Source organism: Cebidichthys violaceus, unplaced genomic scaffold (assembly GCF_023349555.1).
Source record: "Cebidichthys violaceus isolate CVI_PGR_0920_01 unplaced genomic scaffold, fCebVio1.0.p SCAF_28, whole genome shotgun sequence".
In the NCBI taxonomy this organism is placed as follows: domain Eukaryota; kingdom Metazoa; phylum Chordata; class Actinopteri; order Perciformes; family Stichaeidae; genus Cebidichthys; species Cebidichthys violaceus.
In genome coordinates this window covers 1,727,254-1,747,304 of record NW_027176461.1, presented here as the reverse complement: position 1 = coordinate 1,747,304, position 20,051 = coordinate 1,727,254, and the positions used below count along the sequence as shown (strand labels likewise).

Here is a 20,051-nt window from a genome sequence, read left to right as displayed (position 1 = left end):
ACACATGATACGCTTATATTTATTCTATTTCATTTAATTATTTGACAGGACATGTAGGAATTGTCATATTAAAATAAAGTGCGGACAGATTCAGTGTATATAAGATCCCTGGTTAGACAAGTTTTTGTTATGATACTACTAACCTACTTAGTATACAAAGTATCTAAAATTGGTTTCACATTGCAGAACTACAACATTAAAATGCTCTTAAATGTATTTGTTAGTGATAAAAACAGAATAAAATCCCAGTACTTTATGGAATACTTTTACTTTTAATACTTTGAGTACATTTAGCTGATAATAGTTTTATACTTTTGCTAAAGTAACATTTTTAATTCATGACTTTTGTATCTGAGTAAAGGACCCTTCGACCACCACTGCTAGTCATACTGTATAGGGTCATTTCAGTACAAATATTTACGACAGTACATGAAGGCAGCATGTGTTCCATTCTCTGTGTAAGTAGCGCCACCTACCGACGGAAGCTGTGAATGCATTTTCATAGCAGGCTCAATGAAAGAGACTTGAATTTAATTGCAAAAGCCATACTTAACATACTCAATGATTGCAGTCACACAATGTCCGCTGAACCACATTCATTCTTTCCGCGTTATTAAACTGCTACATTACACTGAGTAGGAACAACAGACAACAGCGCCCCCTGGCTGCACGTTCGAGTCCTGCATCACGCTGGGAATAAAAGCTCCATCATCCTCCTGCGATGCGAGCATCGTTTTGGTGGAGATAGGGCATCCACCCAACCCTTCGACACTCATGACTACCGACTAGGGTCGCTCATTAACGGACAAACAGAGGGATATAAGGGCAGTATTATGGCGAAACATCGTAAAGACAGAGACAGCTGGGGTGAGTGTACGTACACTATTTGATATTTCATGCTTTCCTTGACGCACATACATATTTGTCATATTCCTGTCGAGGCGAGGGTGTAAGCAATGCAGCCAATTAGATGTTTATTTCAGACTCCATCACGAAGGGCTTGTTCTTGTATCGCCAATGTTGTGACCATTGTGTATTTATTTTGTTCCTGATAATATCGAATGTTAATAATGATTTTGCTAAATATACGTTTTGTTCTATTTGTCACTGCATCGATGTCGGTCAATGAAGCATAAGCGAACATACATTTTTACCATTAAATCCTGTGGCGAAAAAAATGTCTTCGCTAATCAGCATACAGGAAATATTCTGTTGGGGCGGTCAAGGCCCCGAAAAGACCTGAAAATAACCTTCTGATTTGACTGTGTTTGTCACACCGAGCCTCTTGTGATGCTCTGTGAGGCATCTGGCATCAAATTATGTAATTTTGCATCAGTGCATAGCTTGTCACTACTATCACCATCATCTCTGAACTAATCATTGCTGCTATCATCATTATCATTTTCACCACCGTGATTATGATGGTAACCAGAACCCTAATTGTCACTGACATCCTTCTATGGCCCATGTTAACTTTAAATACAGGCCTGCAAGGGGAGAGAAAGGGGGACTGCATGACTGTTTTAGGGTTGAGGAAAAAGGGGAGGAAATGCTGCTGTTTGTCATTGGAGAGTTTATCTGGTTTGACCCACTTTAAGCAGACGTGCTTCTGACGTCTTCGGTTTGTTTTAAGAGCAGCAGCAACAAGATCGGGTTAACCAGGCAAAGGCTTGTGCCGGGCCCGAGTGAGGCCTTTGCAGGAGATGTGAAGTCAAACTGACAGTCTTCCTCAGGTCTTGGCTGATTCTTCCTTAAATTATTCACTGTGCATTCTTGGCACCCTGCATTAATCTTTTAGCACGCTCCCAAATTTTGCCTGCTACTCCTTAATCTTTCACAGTGCCCTTGTTTAATTTGCAATTACATCCTCAAAACACCACAGCCACACACATTACATTGGGTGACTTGTGTGTGGATTTTCTTTTTCAGAAATCCTTTTGTGCTACACGGTCAGACACACGTTTGTTGTAGCATAAAGCAGCATACATTACATGAATGGGATTTGGAAGCCCAAATCTGTGCATCAGGACGGTCATGCAGCTTGCACACTCTACATGAGGCAGCAGAGATTGGAAACACACTGAGTCACTGCCGGGAAAGCGCCAGAAAACAGCTCTCGACGCACATGATCTCATTGGACGCAAACAGATGGGATGGATAGCATGACACGATTCATTGTTAGTATTATCAAGCTTGCAGGCTATTGATCTGGTGCTAACAGGAAAGAGTAATGGACTCAACTTTCCTGTTTCCTCGCCTTAATGGACCACTAAGTTTGCTTCTCACCGCTGTAATTAAGATCACTCGCTCATATGATAACATTTATTTGACTCTACAGAGCTTATAACAAGTAATTATGTGGGACAAAATTGCAGCAGCAGCAACATTATCATTTCTCTGCATGCAACCATATTCAAAGACGAAAATATGTTTAGTTAAGGTTCATGTTTCCCTTTTATAGGGTCACTCTTCAGAGCACTACTCCATTATCGGAATCTTTCCCCCCTCTGTCTCGTCCTCCAGGGTCCCTCAGTGACAAAAATGTCTACGACTGGAGCTCAGAGGAGGAGGAGCCGGATGGACGAGCCCGGCCCATACAGGTGCTGCTGGTCAAAGACGACCACACCTTCGAGCTGGACGAGGCGGCGCTGAGCCGCATCCTGCTGGCGGAGGAGGTCAGAGACCGAGAGGTGGTGGCCATCTCTGTGGCCGGAGCTTTCCGCAAGGGCAAGTCCTTCCTCATGGACTTCATGCTGCGTTACATGTACAACCACGTAAGTGTCTGGGTCTGTGCAGGTGACGGAGCTGTGACTTTGGACCTCCTAAAAAATGTCTGCAGTTAAAAGGTCAACTTAAAAATGTAGAAGAGGAGGTTTGACTTTTGCATATTGGGCTTTGACCAAAAGCAGTACCAGTCATTTTCTACAGAGATATTTAGCTGATATTTTATTGTCATGAAAGATGTATCATTCATTCTTCTCTCAAAGCAATTCCCTCTTGTCAGCTTGGAAAAAGTCTGTGATTTGGCTCATTATTGGATCTTTCAAAAATGCACATAAACTCAAACTTACTATATTTATTTTCGGCGATTTAAAGTTGAAAGGGTGGCAAAATAATAGCATACAAATATATTCAATTATCAATAAAATAATAAGTAAATAAATTAAGAAAAAAGCAGACATATGGTTAGGAAATAAAGAGGAACGCAACATAAACAAGGTAGATAAAACAGTAAATGAAACAAACAGTAAACGATATACAAACCATTTACCTCTCACTTCTGATCCCACTGTGCTCAGGCATCTGAAGGCTGGCTCGGAGACGCAGACGAGCCTCTGACCGGCTTCTCCTGGAGGGGGGGCTCCGAGAGGGAGACCACCGGGATCCAGATCTGGAGTGAGGTCTTCCTGGTGGACAAGCCAGACGGAAGAAAGGTGAAGTCCTGTGACTGTATACCAGTCTTGATTCTTACAATGCAACAAGGTATTATGAGACATAATTTAAGATGACACGGATACTTTATTAACCTTTCTCAGTTTTTTACACAACCTTTTATAAAAAGGCAACAGGTCTGCTCCTCACTTTTACAGTAACACACATTCACACTTAAAGCTGCCCAGTAACACGACACTTGAAGGAAGATATTTTTGCATAAATAGCTTCTTTTACACCTGCATCGGCCAAACGTCTCCCATCTTTAGTTTGCACAAGCAGCCAAAACCAGAGTGCTACTTGTTGTCAGCTCTAAATTGCATCCTAATTTATATATTTTTTTAAATTACAGTAGGTTTGGCCTTTTCAAGATCTTTTCTTCATTTTAATTTCCATTCAAAACCAGACTGAGCAGCTGGCTCGTCACTCATTTTTCTTGCCTACATGCCACTTAAGGACTTCCAGCGCTCTTCTAATCCCTCACCCGTTCTATTACAACTCACTTCTCTCTGCACAGTAGAGGCACGAGAAGCGTTAAGACTTACCTTGCAGCACAGGTCAGCGTCTTCGTCTGTTTCATTTCACAGGTGGCTGTATTGTTAATGGACACACAAGGCACGTTTGACAGCCAGTCGACGCTGAGGGACTCAGCCACTGTGTTTGCACTGAGCACCATGATAAGCTCCATGCAGGTACGCCGCTTCGCTTCAGTAAAGACTGTGCATATGGATGTGAATGGATGAATGCAGGTTTGTTTATTTAGCCAAGCTAGCAGCGTGGTTCTAGTGGTCTAGAGTGAAGTATCTGTTTTGTTAGCTGGATCGCCACAAAAATGTTCGACAAATATTCATGTTTCCCAGACAGTGAATCTCAATGTCACCATGAGGCTGACATTTGTAGCTTGCAATGAAAATTAGAATAATGGTGTAGGAATTATAATTTCCTCTTACGGTATATAGTAAATCATCTCACAATTGCAATATCACTCAAAATAATCGCAATTAGATATGTTTTTTTTTGGAACACACATTCATTCCCCCTTTTTAGGATGAATTGTTATTTCTTTGTTGATTCCTTTATTTTTCTGTTAGCTCAATATTCATGTTAAAATTTTGATTTGTTCAATACTTTGGTTTTTGCAAAACTAATGGCACTTTGTGTTTAGTGGCAAATGTTAGCCCTTAACATTATACATGCTGCTGAACATCAGGATGTTATTATCTTTGTTAGAATGTTAGCACGCTGATATTAGCATTTAGCTCAAAACACCGTTGTGCCTAAGTACAGCCTCACAGACTCTTAAGTCTTGCTTGTTCTTTGACTGCTTCGTTCCTTTGGTTTCACAAAATGATTTTATTAAATAGATGCACTACGTAAAAGAAATGATTCTATAAATGAATGATCTTTTTCAGGTTTACAACATCTCACAGAATGTACAAGAGGACGACCTTCAGCACTTGCAGGTAACACCGTAAAGCGTTGACACTAATGAGTCCAGATTTGAAACCTATTGCCAGTCAGACATGATGCATATTAATATCTGTTTCGGTGCCTTTTCTTACTGCCGAAACATAAACCTGTAAAAAGAAAAACACTTGAATTGAATGTCTTAGGCATCCCAGTGCTCCAAATACTCCTGTTCATCTTTTATAAAAATGACTACAATTCACATCCTCACTCATTTTGTTTTTCAGCTTTTCACTGAGTACGGCAGACTAGCTATGGAGGAGACTTTCCTCAAACCGTTCCAGGTAACGTAAACGTTACAGCAGCACACAGCTCCTTAATGCTCAGGATGGCTTAGATGCAAGTTTTTAGGTAAATTATTTTCACTCAATGGTTAGATTTGCCACGGTAAACTGATTGCGTCCAAATGTCAGGAAATGACATTTACAAATTATTATTGGTGTTTGCTTGAAGCAACTTGAAATATTACATTGAGGTTTGTTATGTAAGAAAATGTAATGATTTAGATGACAACTGAAAAGGACTGTCTGCTCCTAAAAATACTATTTGAATATAATGTAGAGTGCTAGATATCACCGACAGAAGTTCCTTTTTTTTTAATCTTAGTCCATGATTTTCCTCGTCCGAGACTGGAGCTTTCCATATGAGTTTCCCTACGGACAAGAAGGAGGCATGAAGTTCCTTGAGAAGAGACTGAAGGTCAGTCGTGACTAATTCTAACAATCACCGTAAAGATCCACGTGAGGCTAATTAAACCAAACTAATGCCCGTCTAAAACCTGACACATGTGGTCGTGTTTTATGGTACAGATCTCAGAGAACCAGCACGAGGAGCTGCAGAACGTACGTAAACACATCCACTCCTGCTTCACCAACATCTCCTGTTTCCTGATGCCTCACCCCGGCCTCAAAGTGGCCACCAACCCACTCTTTGATGGAAGAATATTAGGTACACCTCCTCTGTCTTGTAACATGTGACTATTTCATACAGCGATCCGTCATGTTTGACATGGAGGCATTTACATTACTCTCATGATAACTCAACATAAAACAACATACAATTATTTTAGTCACGGTACGGACGGCAATGTCTGTCGATCGGTCGGTCCACTGCTTTGGTTCACGGTGAAATATCTTGACAACTTTTGGATGGATTGCTGTGAAACTTTATACAGACATTCATGTCTCCCAGAGGATGAATTCTGCTGACTTTGATGATCCTCTGACTGTTCCTCTTACATTGACAGAGGTTGACAGAATTTAATTTATTTTGTGAAATGTCTCAAGGAAATGTCTTGGAAGGATTGCAGAAGAATGTTCCTCTTAGTATCAAATGTAATAACTTGACTTTTCTAGATAATGTTTCATCTATTAGATTTAAATGTTAAATTGTCCACTACTTTGGTTTATGACTATATTCTTGCAAAAACTAAAGACATTCCCATCAGCCTCAGCTGTACTTTGTGTTTAATGCTAATTCGCAATTTTAGCATGCTAACACGCAAAACTAAAATGATTAACATACATACCTGCTAAACATTAGCATGTTAGCATGGCTGTTAATATGCATACATTAAATAAATAGGTGACTGTAGGTGGTACATAAATGCACTATTTTATACTACTTTCTAAAATTTCTGAATAATGTGAGAATTCTATAAATACAGCATGACTGTGAGACAGGACCTGACAGACTGCAAAATATACAAGGCCTTTGTACAAAGAGATTCTCGAGGAGTATTTACATGTTGTGCAGGAGCAGGTGATGCACTGGAGTTTTTGAGAAACAGCGCTCTCGGAGAAGAAAGCTGTTTGCTGCTCTGAATTGTTGAATCTTTCCCACACATGCCGCCAGAAACTGAATATAACAGAGCAAACAATGTTGAATTTCAGCACATACTGTGAACTCTCTCTCCTTCCCTGTCTAGAGATTGACGGCGAGTTCATAAACAACCTGAAGGTTCTGGTCCCGTGGCTCCTCAGTCCTCGTAACATCGATGTGAAGGAGATCAACGGCAGCAAAATCACCTGCAGAGGCCTGGTGGAGTACTTCAAGGTCAGAACGAAGAACCGTGTTCATGTGAAACACACAAACCAACCAAACCTTTCTTTTCAATATTGTTTTTACCCATTATAGCTCAAACTCTTCTTTCAAACTGTTAGCTTAAATCAAACAGTTTGTGCTATTTACTTTTATTATGTGTGTCAGTAACTATTAAACTGAGCATCTTTGTAAAACCAACATATTTATTTTATTTAATTCCACCAGTTCTGTTACTGTGAATGCTTTTTGTCATTTATTTCAGGCATACATCAAAATTTACCAAGGTGAGGAGCTTCCGCATCCAAAGTCCATGCTGCAGGTACATTTCCTCCATCGTCTTAAAGGGCCAGTGTGTAGTATGTAGCGTCTTTTAGCAGAAATGTATTATGATATTCAGAACTATGTAACGTTAGTGTACAATCACCTGAAACTACCTATTATTTTATTTCCATGCTTTGTTTGTATAGATATATGTATATATACATGTATATGTGTATGACGTATTTAGTATTATATTTTTCTGTGTTTATGACATGTTTCCCTGCGTGGGATCAATACAGATCATCTTGTCTTATTTTATCTTAAATGAAATGATCTCTATATTCTCATCTGTTTCCTCTCAGGCCACAGCAGAGGCGAATAATTTGGCAGCAGTGGCAGCCGCAAAGGATCTGTACAACAAGAAAATGGAAGGGGTAGGTGAAATTAGGATTTTCAAGTGGATCCCAAGTGGAGCTAATCCGTCATCATTGAGCATCTCCATTCTGTTCCCCAGGTCTGCGGGGGTGACCGGCCCTTTCTGGCTCCCAGTGAGCTGCAGGCCCGACACGGCGCCATCAGAGAGGAGGCCCTGCAGGTGTTTCGGGGCGTGAAGAAGATGGGGGGCGAGGAGTTCAGCCGCCGCTACCTGCAGCAGCTGGAGGGAGAGGTCGACGAGGTGTTTGTCCAGTACATCAAGCACAATGACTCCAAGAACATTTTCCACGCGGCCCGGACGCCGGCCACCCTGTTCGTGGTCATCTTTGTCATGTACGTGGCCGCGGGCATCACAGGCTTTGTGGGCGTGGACATCATTGCCAGCTTGTGTAACATGATCCTGGGTCTGGCTCTGATCACTCTCTGCACCTGGGCCTACATCCGCTACTCCGGGGAATACCGGGAACTCGGCGCCGTCATCGACCAGGTGGCCGGTGCACTGTGGGATCAGGTAATTCAACCTTTAATGAAGTTAATAATAAATCTGGCTGTCTAACTTAATCAATATCTCAATCAATAGTCACCATGTTCAAGTTCACTTTGTTAATAATGCAAAATCACCAGCAAAAGTCTTTGCACACAGTACAGATACAAAAACATAACAATTATTAACAGAAATGAGTGGATAAGTGACACTGGTTAACTGCCTGACATTAAAAAGAAGTTTACAGAAATATTGTATGTTTACTCTACTTACAGAGCAATGAAGATGGTATGTATGATTTAATATCAGGTACTGTATAAACAACGGTTCAGGGTTTTGTAGTTCAGATTGAGATCTTTAAAAAACTTTAACATTTTTGGGAGCTCAAAAAAAACATTTATCTTAATTGGTCAAACATCTGGTCAGGAGTCTGGCGGCTGCATTTTGAACCAAATAAAAAGTAAAGCGAAGTTTCAAGCTGTCATAAAAGGAAACACTTATCTGTTCTGGATATACGGCTGTAACTAATTATTTTCCTTATTGATAAATCTGTCTGGAACAAATCCTGCTTGTTTATCATCGATGGAATAAATCAGATTTACTCATAATGGATGAAGAGGAGTCAAATACTATTAACACATTTTAAATTGTCCTACTTGAAAATGAAATACTGAAGCCATCAGTGTTTATAATTAAGTCAAGGATATTGTAATTACAATTTTTTTATCATTGTTTATTCATCCCAATTTCCCAAAGTCTAACTTGATCTATTCTTATTTGTTTTGTCCAACCAGGATTCCAAAAAACCCAAACATATTGCAGTACGTACAGTTATAGAAGATTAAACAAAATAGTAAATATTACATTTTAGAGGCTCAGAACAATGAACCTTTGCAAGTTTTTCTGAAAAAATCTTAAATTCGATTAATATTTTGTTACTTGACTCATCAATTATTAAACTAGAAATATAAACCAGAAGGTCCTATGTACAGCAGAGAGTAATACTGTACACATATTTATCAGTAAATTAGGTGATACAGTATCTTCAAACCACCAGAGGGCAACAATCCCCTTTAAATCAGTGGCAGAGCCAATAAGGCCAGATCCATTTACAACAAAATAAATGTTAGTGAACATGCTTTATGTGACAAATGCATGTATGTGCTCACTTTACTGTCTTTCTTTTTCATGCCTCTGCAGGGGAGCACAAATGAGGTAAGTGGAGCAATCCAAGTGGGAATATTTACAAAAACTAGCAAGAGCATATTGTCAGGGTTAATTTTTCTCAAATTTGTGGATAATTTATTTAGATACTCATAGTAACATATGCAAATATATACAATGGTAAACATTGAAATGTTTTTATGTCCCTTTCTTGGCTATTTTTGTCTGTATCTCTACGCTAACATTATTTTAAAGGGATAGTTCAGGTTGTTTCACATAAATATCCATAATCTCTTCAAAGCCACAAGACTCCATTGGCAAAAACAGTCATTTTACGTCGCTGAACAGATGAACTGCAGGTCCACCGCTGCCTCGATCAGTTAGTTTGTTTGTGTTATTGTGTGACTTTGGTGTTTCAAGGGGTTAGTGCGGATTCACCAAATTCACACAATGACACAAACTTATCGAGGCAGCGTTACGTCAGCAACTCCCGTGTTCTAAGAGGTAAAATTACTGTTTTTGTCAAAGGAGTCAGGCGGCTTTGAAGAGAGCATAGATGGATATAATAGCTTCAATTCCCCGTCAGAAAGCTCTATCTGACGGTAAGGTGAAAATATGCTAAATATAGCGTACATTTAAACCAATATTGATGTTTTTAGGTGGGCCTTTTTAAAGGTGGATAAAATAGCTTACATCAACTGGCCACAGCAGTGCATCGCTTAGCTTCCATGCTGCTAGCTCAGCCTACTTTTTTAAACTCTGGATAATACAATGACTATGGCCGTGTACCTCAAGATAAACCTGGTCGAGTTTAATATTTTTTCCGTCTCTGCTCCACAGGCTCTCTACAAGCTGTACAATGTAGCGGCCAATCACAGGCACCTGTACCACCACGCCTTCCCCGGCGGGCCTCGGGCGGAGGAGGAGGTGCCAGAGGAGCAGGACAAGAAGAGAGACTGATTAGATAAGAGTACAGCAGGGACTTCCTGGTGATGGACAGGAGGAGGGACATCCTCACCCATCAGGCACTCTTTTATTCTGTTATTGGCTGGTGCTGCCCACCAATACATCCACTACTATTAAACCTAATAAGGGACTCTATAATGTTCATGTATAGGCAGTGTCAGAGCATCTTCTCAGTGGGTGCCTGTCTTCAAGCGATGGATGCCATTTAGCGTTGTCTCTCACTTTCTGTCTGTGATGAAATATCACCCGTACAGATACTGCAGGCTCGGCATATCCAACCTTCAGTCAGCTGCTGATTTCATTCAGACGTTTTTTTCTTTCTTTCTCTCCATCATTTAACATCGACATTGATTCTCAAAGTATAGCAAAATCTGTGAAATCCCCATTTGTGACGATTGTTCCGTTCTTTGAAGTTTAGTGCTGTTTATAAGAAACAATATCTATGATCTGCGATGTTTGAAAGCCAAAATATGTACGTGTATGTTAAATAATGAAGCGTTACAAGCGTCATCAGCATGGTAAGTGGTTAATGTCTGTCATCTTTAAGCTCTTAGACCAGGTATACTTTGTAAAAAAAAAAAGAAAAAAAGAACAAGTTTTAATAGTTGTGACAAAGTGGTATTGTGCCATAATAACATGTAAAAATGATTTCACATCTACTGCAGCCTGGCTACATGTAGACACTCAACGGCACATTTATTAGTTGTATAGTTTGTTTTGGAGGTCGATTTCTGCATCAGGGAGTTCGTGCTGACTTTTACATTCAAAGAACAGCACCGGGTGGAAATACAAAAACAGAATAGTTCAAAGTTTACACAACATAGCTGACATTTATCTCTCACTTTGTAGTCTGCTTGCAGTGTTGTGATTGCGCGGTGGTCCTCTATATGTGCGTTTGGTCTTCTAGGTTGAAGGGAAAGAGCGTGTTTGGTTTTCATTGTGACGTAGAGGCGGCGGGCGAAAAGCATTGTTGTGTTTCTCACTGAATGTTCGAGCAAATCCGAGGAATGTAGCTACTCTGTGGCCACTGAGGAATCAAACATGTTGTTATTAGGCGGGGCGACAGGCCTGCTTTAAAAAAAAAAAAAAAAAGAATCCTCATTCCACATCGCTTTCATCATCTTCACACACTTAAGTTGATTCATCTGTGAAAAAGCTGTTGCATAGTGAAAGAAGCCCCGAGGTTTTTCTTTTGTGTTTTTTTGTTTGTTTTCAAAAACAGCTTGCATTTGTAAACAAAAGGCTTGTAATGGTGACAGCATTTTTTGGTGTTTGAAATGTTGGGCTTCGTAGACGGTTACCGTACATTTGTGTAACTGTGGTTATTGTTTTTAGCTCACCGAATAACCCAGGATCATGGAGCTCACTGTAACACGTCTGCATCACATACAGCTGCAGCATTGAAATGTTTTTTGTTTTTTATTTATTCTTTTCTGGTCACCAACAGTACAGGAACACTGTCATGCATATTTAGCAAGTTTATGCTGAGGTTTGACCTCAAGGGTTGGAAATTTAAAGGCACTGCAGCAGAGTGGCTTCTTGAGTCTTCCACAATGTATAATCAACGTCAGTGAGGCCTTCACGCAAAGAGCCATCGAAGTCCAGTTTAAGACTCGTGAGGTTATGAAATCCCATTTCTTCTTGGCTGTGTCCATTCATGAGTCAGAAAAGTAGCATTATTGTGTTGCGTTCACGCTCTAAATAATAAATTGAAGATTTTATCTGTTAAAAAGAAAGAAAAAAAAGCAAATGTATCACAACATGTTATTTTGGGGTTTAACAATTCATTCCTGAAGCCGCCCCCATGGACACTTAAATCATCTCCGGATATCGTGGGAGCCTCAGTGTACTGAAAGGTCAGAATGAATCGACCTCTTCAAAGTCAACACTGCTACAAATTTACACACACGCAGTTACAAGGAAAAAACGAATAAAGTTGGACCAAATTAATGACATCGAGACGACTTATTTCTTTTTAAAATACTTGTGTCTGATATATTTTTTTACAGGATATATTTTTTAACAGGATAAATATATATACTGTATATATATACAGTATATATATTTATCCTGTTGAAGATATATATATATATATATTTATTTTTATCGGAAGTGTTTCCAAACAGTATTTTTCAGTTTAAGGCTCAAAGTGAAGGTAAGAAAAGTATCCAGAAAAGTATTTTTCTTCACTGCAGACTTTATTGCTTATGTTCTGTATTTGCAATCCACAAAATCAGATATGTACAAAGTGATGCCACCGTTGTGAAAAGACGTGATAGAGACCTGCTTGCATAGTGAAGGACTCATTCTTACAAACCTATTCCACTGCTGACTTCATCAGAAACCATCTTAGGACATTCAGAAATGTTTGGTTTTGTAATCACTGGCGTAAACAGATCCCCATTAAACATTTGTATTTCTTTTTTTACTGTGAAGATAGTTTCTACGAGACGAACCCTAAAGTATAAAAACATTTCTGAGTATCTTAAGACGGCTTAAGCTGATTGATTAGTGATCGAAAGAAAGCTGCATTTCTTCCCCAGAAGAGACGTGTCAGTCCATAAAAACAAGGCATTACCGAGGCAGGAAACATCCCAAAAGAACAGAACAAGGAGAAGCTGAATTGCACTTGTTTGGCAAACATGGTGTGTCATCTGAAGTGTTTTTGTAAAGTTCCAGTAGCTTATTTATGTTTTATTTTACACACACACACATGAATATTCCTGACTTACAGTAATGCCGAGAGCCACAAGATGCTCAAACCACTGCATCAAATGTTATCCAACAAAACGTCTTTCAATAAAGACGCGTTTCATATCAAAACTTAAATATCTGTGAAAGTTTTGGTGGATTGTCTTATTAAGGATATGTCATAAAAAAAAGGAGAAAAAAAAATGCACTTTTTATTTAATGTAAAAGTGTGGTTTCATTTTATGAAGCAAAGGAAAGAAATAGTCATGAAGTATTTCATATAGAAACAAATTAGATTAAGCTGCCGGTCATTTTCTCCAACAGGAAATAATGACGGAGTAGCTGGTGTATTAAAATTGCTGCATTTTATTTCATTAAAAAAAAGGCACAATCTCAGGATGTTTTGAACAAATATCCGTAGTTTTTCAGACTCTGTTCTCCTCAGTCGAGGAGTTTAAAAGCAGAAACCCAGAACTCCGTTCTCAGGGCAGTGGCTGTAAACGGCACCACCAGTCTCCCCAGATGTAGCACATTATAGGTTATTCTTCTTCTTCATTGGAGTGTTTTTCAGTCACATGGTCATTCATAGATTGACTGTCACATGGAGGGGGAGGGGGGGGGGGATTTCCTGGCTGATATATTTGGATCAAGCGAAGGCACAGATGTGTTTGGTAAAGAGGCAATTAAGAGTCCATCGTGATTTCAAAGGAAACCCTGACCGCTCCCAAACTGTGGCGACCTCAGAGAGGAGTGGCAGCGCGACATCCCCTGCCACACACACACACACACACACACACACACACACACACACACACACACACACACACACACACACACACACACACACACACACACACACACAACACACAAACACAGACACACATCACATGTTCCCAATGAAGTTCTTGTTGGGCTGTTGGGCGTACCACTGCTGCCGCTGTTTGCGAGCCTCCACCTCTGACAGCAGCGCCTGCCGGTACGCCTCGTAGGATTTGACGATGTGTTCCAGCTCCTTCATAAAGAGCAGCTTCAGCATGCCCTGATACGTGTCCAGGTCTGCCAGCTGGAACAACTCCCACTTCAAGATGTGGTCATACCTGATGTAGAAGGGAAGATATTCATGCTACTTCAACAGGTACTTTGGGAAGTGTTGGAAGGCCCCCTATATCATTTGTACCTCTCATATTACTAGAGCCCATGAGTGAATACAACACACAATTGGCTAACCTCAATTCTAGGCGTCATAAAACTTGAAGCGATGAAGTATGCAGGCAATCAGCTTGAAGTTATCTTAAAAGATATTTCATACAATCGTGCCAAAAACTAAACTAAACTCACCTAGCTGTACTCAGCAGTGTGTGCACTGGTAGCTCTGTTAGCTGTGTTATCACTAGCGTCGAGATTAGCCGTTGACAGACACAGAGGTGCACACTCACTCACGGATTTGACAGACGCGACATATCGCATGGCCCTCCTGGCGAAGAGAATACGAGTACTCACTTGAGAGGGGCCCGGGCGTACACCTGCAGCCAGTCTGGGATCTCTGCTGTGTGGTACGGGTTAGCGGGCACCAGCACCGGCTGGTTCCTCTCTGCAGGACGTGGCTGATAGGTCACAGGAGGCGGTAACGGTGGAGGCTGATCATAGCGAGGCACACTGGAACAGACAGAGGTTATATAGTATCTATAGCATATTTCATCTGTGTGAAACCAATTTAGTCATCCTAAAAGACGGTGCTGATAATCCAGGTGGAACGTGCCACACAACATCTTTCTCGCTCCACTTTGACGACATACCTCGGAGCACAGGGGTGTCGATACTGGGCCCTCTTGTTGATGTGATCCACGTAGTAGACCCCAAACTCAGCCGACTCCACCTTTTCCCAGCCCGGAGGGAGCCCCTCCCTCTCCAGAGGGTGGCTCCAGTGTGTAGTGTTCGTGTTGTGGTCGATGTAGTACTTCCTGCCACGGATGGTCCAGTCAACGGTCCAGCCGCCCGGAAGGGGGATGTCCTCTCCCGTTAGACAGGAGAGGTTCCCCAGGGACTTGGCCTGTATTCGACCTATGCCTGAGGAAAACAAACATTTTTTTTTAGAAACCGAGAGGGAGGGATCTCTGACCAATAGATAGAGCAGAGCAGCTGTACAGCTAACAGCGCCGCTGGGAAAAGTTCTTAAAACCAGAATGTGTGGGAAATTGTCATTTAAGGGAGAGGGATGTGAAGCATTTAAAAAGGTCATTCAAATGTGGAAACTGAACATTGATCGGGACAACGGAGGAATGCAATGAGTCACTACTTAAAGCATGATGCATTACTAAGTACTGCAGTGATTGTGGACGGGGGTGCTTGATCGCTTTGACTCTGTTGTGACGGAGCATCTCGTTCTCATTTAATGAATGGTAGGAAATGGGAGTGTTGTTAGGTTTGGACAGGATCTCTGTATACGCACTAGAGCTTTCACCGGAAGAGAAGAAACCACTGAACTCCCAAACACTCTCAGTAAGAGCACACAGCTGAGTGGGTTCACTCAACAGGTCCGGTACTTCAAATTGGTGAATAATGTCAGCGAGGAATGTTGAGCCAACAGCTGTGTGGATGAGTTAGACTGAGTGAGAGCTACCGTGACTCAAAACCAAATGAGCCTGGAGGGACCTAGAAAGGGTTGAAAACACAGCAGAATGAAGCATCTGAGCAAAATGGCGGCTACAATCTGATAAATTCTGCATGAGAGTGACAGCAACAGAGCTGGAGCTCTTTGCCAGCTGCTGAGTGAAGGGACGGAATGTGCGAGCGCTCCGCAGAAATGCACTCCTCCTCCTCCTCCTCCTCCTCCTCCACCTCATCATCATCATCATCATCATCTCTGCCCTTTTCCTCAGAATAATGGCAGAGAGCCACGCTCACTGCAGACCTACAGCTTAATGCATTACAGGAATTTCACTGAATACAGTTGGGAGTAGAGTACTATTTTTACCACTGGTGATGGGGAGGTTTTACTAAAAAAATGAAGTCAGTAAACTCTTAAAAATAGTCAGTGATCAGCCAAAGTATGAATCACCAACCACATATTTTGACAATACAATATTAGTGGTTTTCTGGTTCTACATTGTTACCAACTTTCCCCCTAAAATATACACATATTTTTATTTTTTTAACAAAGGACCAGATCAGTGGGAAATTGATCACATCTAATGTTTCCGTGCATCCAAGAGTCAGAGTCATTTCTGAAAGTTTCAAGTTTTTCCCTGCAGTGTGCCAAAACCGGGTTGTTTCCAGTAATGAAAAGTAAACGGAAAATGGGGGAGACGATAAAAATTAGATGCTGATCATGTATCATAAATGCTCATGATGATCAACAATAAAAGAACAAATGGTAAAACGATGTGGTGTCAAATGGTATTCACCCATTTTTACTCAAAATAAACACTAGTAAAAGGGCAGATTTTCTAAATGAAAAATTTATATAAAAAGCACCATTTCAAACGGCATCTTATTTGGTTCAATGTCATTTTCTGTGAAGAATTTAAATTTGTTACAGCACAAAATAATTCCATTCCTGTTAGTAAAGAGGCGTCAGCTGATTGTAGGTGACTCCTTCAAAACAACTCTGCTTACTGCTCAGTGCATTACGCACGAACCATACGTGTGCAGTTTAACTACACAGAGAACAGTACTGACGTACGCAGATGATTCACAGAAGTGAGCAGTCTGAAGCTGAGACATTTGACTGGGGGCGGTCTGCAAATTGCTAGTTTGTTGGCAGAAGGAATCAGCAAACAGAGAGGTGAAAAATGCAGAGCCCCTAAAGCGTGTTTAACTTCCCTCCAAACAAGGCTCTGTGATATGCGATAGGCGGGCCCGACATAATGCTAAAGCATATACACGACGCTGACAAGGCAGCCACATAATAAAAGGCTCTCTATCGTTTGGAGTGGGTTGGAAAATTCCTGCGACCCCATAAACATTTAATCTTGTGGAAATTACACACTTACATCATCACTAATGTTTACAATGTAGAAGAGCAATTTAAAAATATTTAATCCCTCAGTAAAATTGAAATACAGTTGCTCTTTTGAGCTCTTCAGTAACAAGCAACGGCTTGCATTCTTTTGTAAGGTCCAAAACCAAAACAACAGTCATACATAAGTACAGCTACTAACATTTTCTTGGGACACTAAAGTTTCCCCAACAGACATATCTGAAACATTGTAGACTTGCTGTTGTGATTACACTCATCCTCAAAAATGACTGAATTTGCAGAAAACAGCCGTGGTGTTTTTGTCCCTCAAGAGACTGTGACTGCCTGCCATGAACTTTCCAAAACCACATATGCTTCCAATTTCTTGTCACTGCCTCTTGTTTCCTTTCCTACAAAGAGGAACTATCGAAATCAATACTGTAAAAAGTGAGAGGCAAAAAACATGTCATGTTTACCTGATGGGGGTCTGCTTGGAGCTGGGGGGGTGTGTTGTCGTGGAAGTCTTTGGAAGTTGTGTTCATTGTGCTCATAGTATCTATAGTCCTCAGGAAAGCGGTCCGGGACCCTCATGGGCTGGCGCTGCTGCTGCTGCTGATGCTGCTGCTGCTGCTGCTGCTGTTGGTGCTGCTGGTTGTCATAGTAAGGTTCAGAGGGGTAGTAATACCGGGCAGCGTCTCCATTCTCAGACATGGGTATCACGTCTGTGAGAAAAGACTGTGAGGAGCCTCCGTACTCGTGAGGCAGGTCTCCCAGACTGCGAGGCAGGTACGGAGGTGCAGACATGCGGTGGCTCTCTCTGCGGGCCACCTCGTGAGGAGGCCTCTGCACAGGGGCACGGAGAAAGCTCTTGTTGCGGGACACAACGGGCTCCCGGGTGGGTGGCACAGGGTAGGAAGAGGGCCCCATATCTGGCAGAGGGACCTCTGTGCGTCTGGGAATAGTGGGTCCATGGCGGATGAATGATGGCATAAGATCTGCAACCAGGTAAACAAGACAAGAGCATCTGTCAATATCAGTCAACACAATAACACAGAGGTGGTATCAATACGCAGTGAAAGAATGTAATATAAAGTACTATGTAAGGTGGTAATCAAATATTATGCTTACGTACAGTTTGAGGATATTTGCTATATACTTGAGTACTTCTTTGCTCTACTACATTTCAGGGGGAAATATTGTACCTTTTACTTCACTATGTTAGGTACATACAAAATAAACGATCACGCTATATAGTTTATTGTAAAAGTGTCAATTTAACTACCAAACAGTACATACAGTAGAGTAGTAAAAATGAGCTCCACTTTGAACAACAATATTAAAACTACTTGTACTTTAATGAATCAATAACAAAACATATTATTACTTTGTAATACAGATGACTAACGTATACTTTTATAAATTTGGTTACTTATTCAAAATATTAAAAAGGGGCCTTTACTTTCAATGAAGTATTTTACAGTGCATATAATTGCTACTTGAAGTAAATGTTTATACTTCTTCCACCACTGATAATAAGTACAAAGTAATAAAAACTAATGGCTAAGCCACTAACGATAAAACCTAAATTACACGTCAATTAAATGTCACTTGGAATTTGTGTCTCTAATAACAGACTATTTAACATCAAAGAACAAGTCAACAACACACTTCAATTACCTATGGACAGATATTAGCAACACATCTGACTTTTCAGAAGACCACAGTTACAAATAAAGTAAATTAAAGTGAAATACGTCTTCCATTGAGTAGTTATGTATTAATAAGAGTAGTTACTGTTCTCTCTAAACTTTCCTTTGACACTGCAGCTGATGTTAATGAAGCTAGATGATGGTTTAGCTAGCTAGCACTTAAACTACCAGGTTAGCTGTTTGTTTACGTACAAAATGCGATTAAACATTTTGTTTACAATATAATGAGCCACATTAATGTGGTACTGTGTTTCCACACATACGCGTGTGCATGTCAGCTATTATTAGCTTGCTAGTTATTGCCAGTAAAGTTTGTCTGATCTGATGCTAACTGATAGCAGGCTAACTGAGCTAGCTGGCTAACTTGTTGCGCTTACTTCTCAGGAGCGGCGACGTTTCCTTCTTCACATATTTCCCGTGTACCTCGGCTGGTTTCGACGCTTCTTTTTTACTTTTCTTTCGTGAGAGCATAACTCAAGGCTTTTGGGAAACATCAACAGCGAACGTCATGGCACAAACTCGTCGACTCTGCAACCATCCCGGAGAGTAAACATGTTTTTTTAAAGCTTTAATAGATTAGCTAGCAGCAAGTTAGCCAGCTAACTTGAGCTACTGGACGAGTCTTTCCTCCCGTGGTCCAGTCGGCTTTGAGCGGAGCTCCACTCCCACCGCTCGTCCTCACTGGGAATGGTTACTGTACAGTCCTGGTAGTCCTGCCCACCTAGCGGATACACAAATCATGTTCACATTCATCACTATGACACTAAACATCTGTGCATTATAAATACACTGTGCAACACTACAATTATGCTGTCTATATCTAAAATATTGCAACTGTCTGTATATATAATATTGCAACACAACAATCATTCTGTCTGTATAATATTTTAGTTATTGTGGATTTTTTACTTTTTTTTACTTATTTTTATATTTAATATTCTTTACTGTTTTATTATTATTACTTATATATTTATTTATAATGCTTGTTTTGATACATTGTTTTTTACTATGTCTCGTTTCCACTATGCTGCTGTAATCCTGTAAATGTCCCCACTGCGGGACAAATAAAGATGATCTTATCTTATCTTATCACTATGACACACAGCAGACAGAAAAAGTGACACATTTGTTCACGTGTTTTGACTTTTTTCTTTACTGAGAACAGGAGATCCAGCCTTTGCATTAGTATAGAAAAATACTTTTGCTGTAGTTCAGGTTTGTTAAATCAAATTTACCCTATGACCAAAAGTGGAAAAAGTATTCAAAGTGGCAATGCCTTACTTAATAATCAAAACCCTTACATTAAACATGTCACATAAAAGAATACAACTATTAGAAACAGAATTTAACAAAAGCATCACAAGCAAAAAAGTACATGGTCCGTGTCAGTGATGTATAAATATATTTACATCCTTTTTGTTAACGCATTTACATTTAAATA

The 20,051-nt window shown here is 40.5% G+C and overlaps 2 protein-coding genes across 3 annotated transcripts; one reads left to right on the top strand and one right to left on the bottom strand.

Moving 5' to 3' along the window:
• Positions 1–696: 696 nt before the first annotated feature.
• atl1 (atlastin GTPase 1) lies at positions 697–12,207 on the top strand. 2 transcript variants are annotated; one of them, XM_068721808.1, is made up of 14 exons: positions 697–867; positions 2,524–2,774; positions 3,300–3,434; positions 4,020–4,124; positions 4,845–4,895; positions 5,127–5,183; positions 5,506–5,598; positions 5,709–5,847; positions 6,827–6,954; positions 7,205–7,261; positions 7,566–7,637; positions 7,718–8,149; positions 9,323–9,337; positions 10,127–12,207. In XM_068721808.1, exons 1-14 carry the CDS (start codon positions 834–836, stop codon positions 10,244–10,246), a joined length of 1,689 nt encoding a protein of 562 aa, XP_068577909.1. In that variant the 5' UTR covers positions 697–833; the 3' UTR covers positions 10,247–12,207. The 2 variants fall into 2 exon arrangements, with proteins under 2 accessions (XP_068577909.1, XP_068577908.1); XM_068721807.1 differs by having other exon boundaries at positions 697–873.
• Positions 12,208–13,810: 1,603 nt separating this feature from the next.
• On the bottom strand, positions 13,811–19,281 carry sav1 (salvador family WW domain containing protein 1). The gene is made up of 5 exons (XM_068721809.1): positions 18,988–19,281; positions 17,378–17,896; positions 14,740–15,010; positions 14,444–14,599; positions 13,811–14,040 (listed from the first exon to the last, which is right to left on the bottom strand). Exons 1-5 carry the CDS (start codon positions 19,079–19,081, stop codon positions 13,827–13,829), a joined length of 1,254 nt encoding a protein of 417 aa, XP_068577910.1. The 5' UTR covers positions 19,082–19,281; the 3' UTR covers positions 13,811–13,826.
• Positions 19,282–20,051: the final 770 nt, after the last annotated feature.

Bases quoted from the DNA above. Each gene is read 5' to 3' on its own strand.
- atl1 (XM_068721807.1), top strand. From the start codon at position 834: ATGGCGAAACATCGTAAAGACAGAGACAGCTGGGGTGAGT. The intron at 3,435-4,019 runs GTGAAGTCCTGT...TTCATTTCACAG, and splicing joins ACAAGCCAGACGGAAGAAAG to GTGGCTGTATTGTTAATGGA. The intron at 6,955-7,204 runs GTCAGAACGAAG...CATTTATTTCAG, and splicing joins GCCTGGTGGAGTACTTCAAG to GCATACATCAAAATTTACCA.
- sav1 (XM_068721809.1), bottom strand. From the start codon at position 19,081: ATGCTCTCACGAAAGAAAAGTAAAAAAGAAGCGTCGAAACCAGCCGAG. The intron at 17,897-18,987 runs GTAAGCGCAACA...ACCTGGTTGCAG, and splicing joins AACGTCGCCGCTCCTGAGAA to ATCTTATGCCATCATTCATC. The intron at 15,011-17,377 runs GTAAACATGACA...TGTTTTCCTCAG, and splicing joins TCCAAGCAGACCCCCATCAG to GCATAGGTCGAATACAGGCC.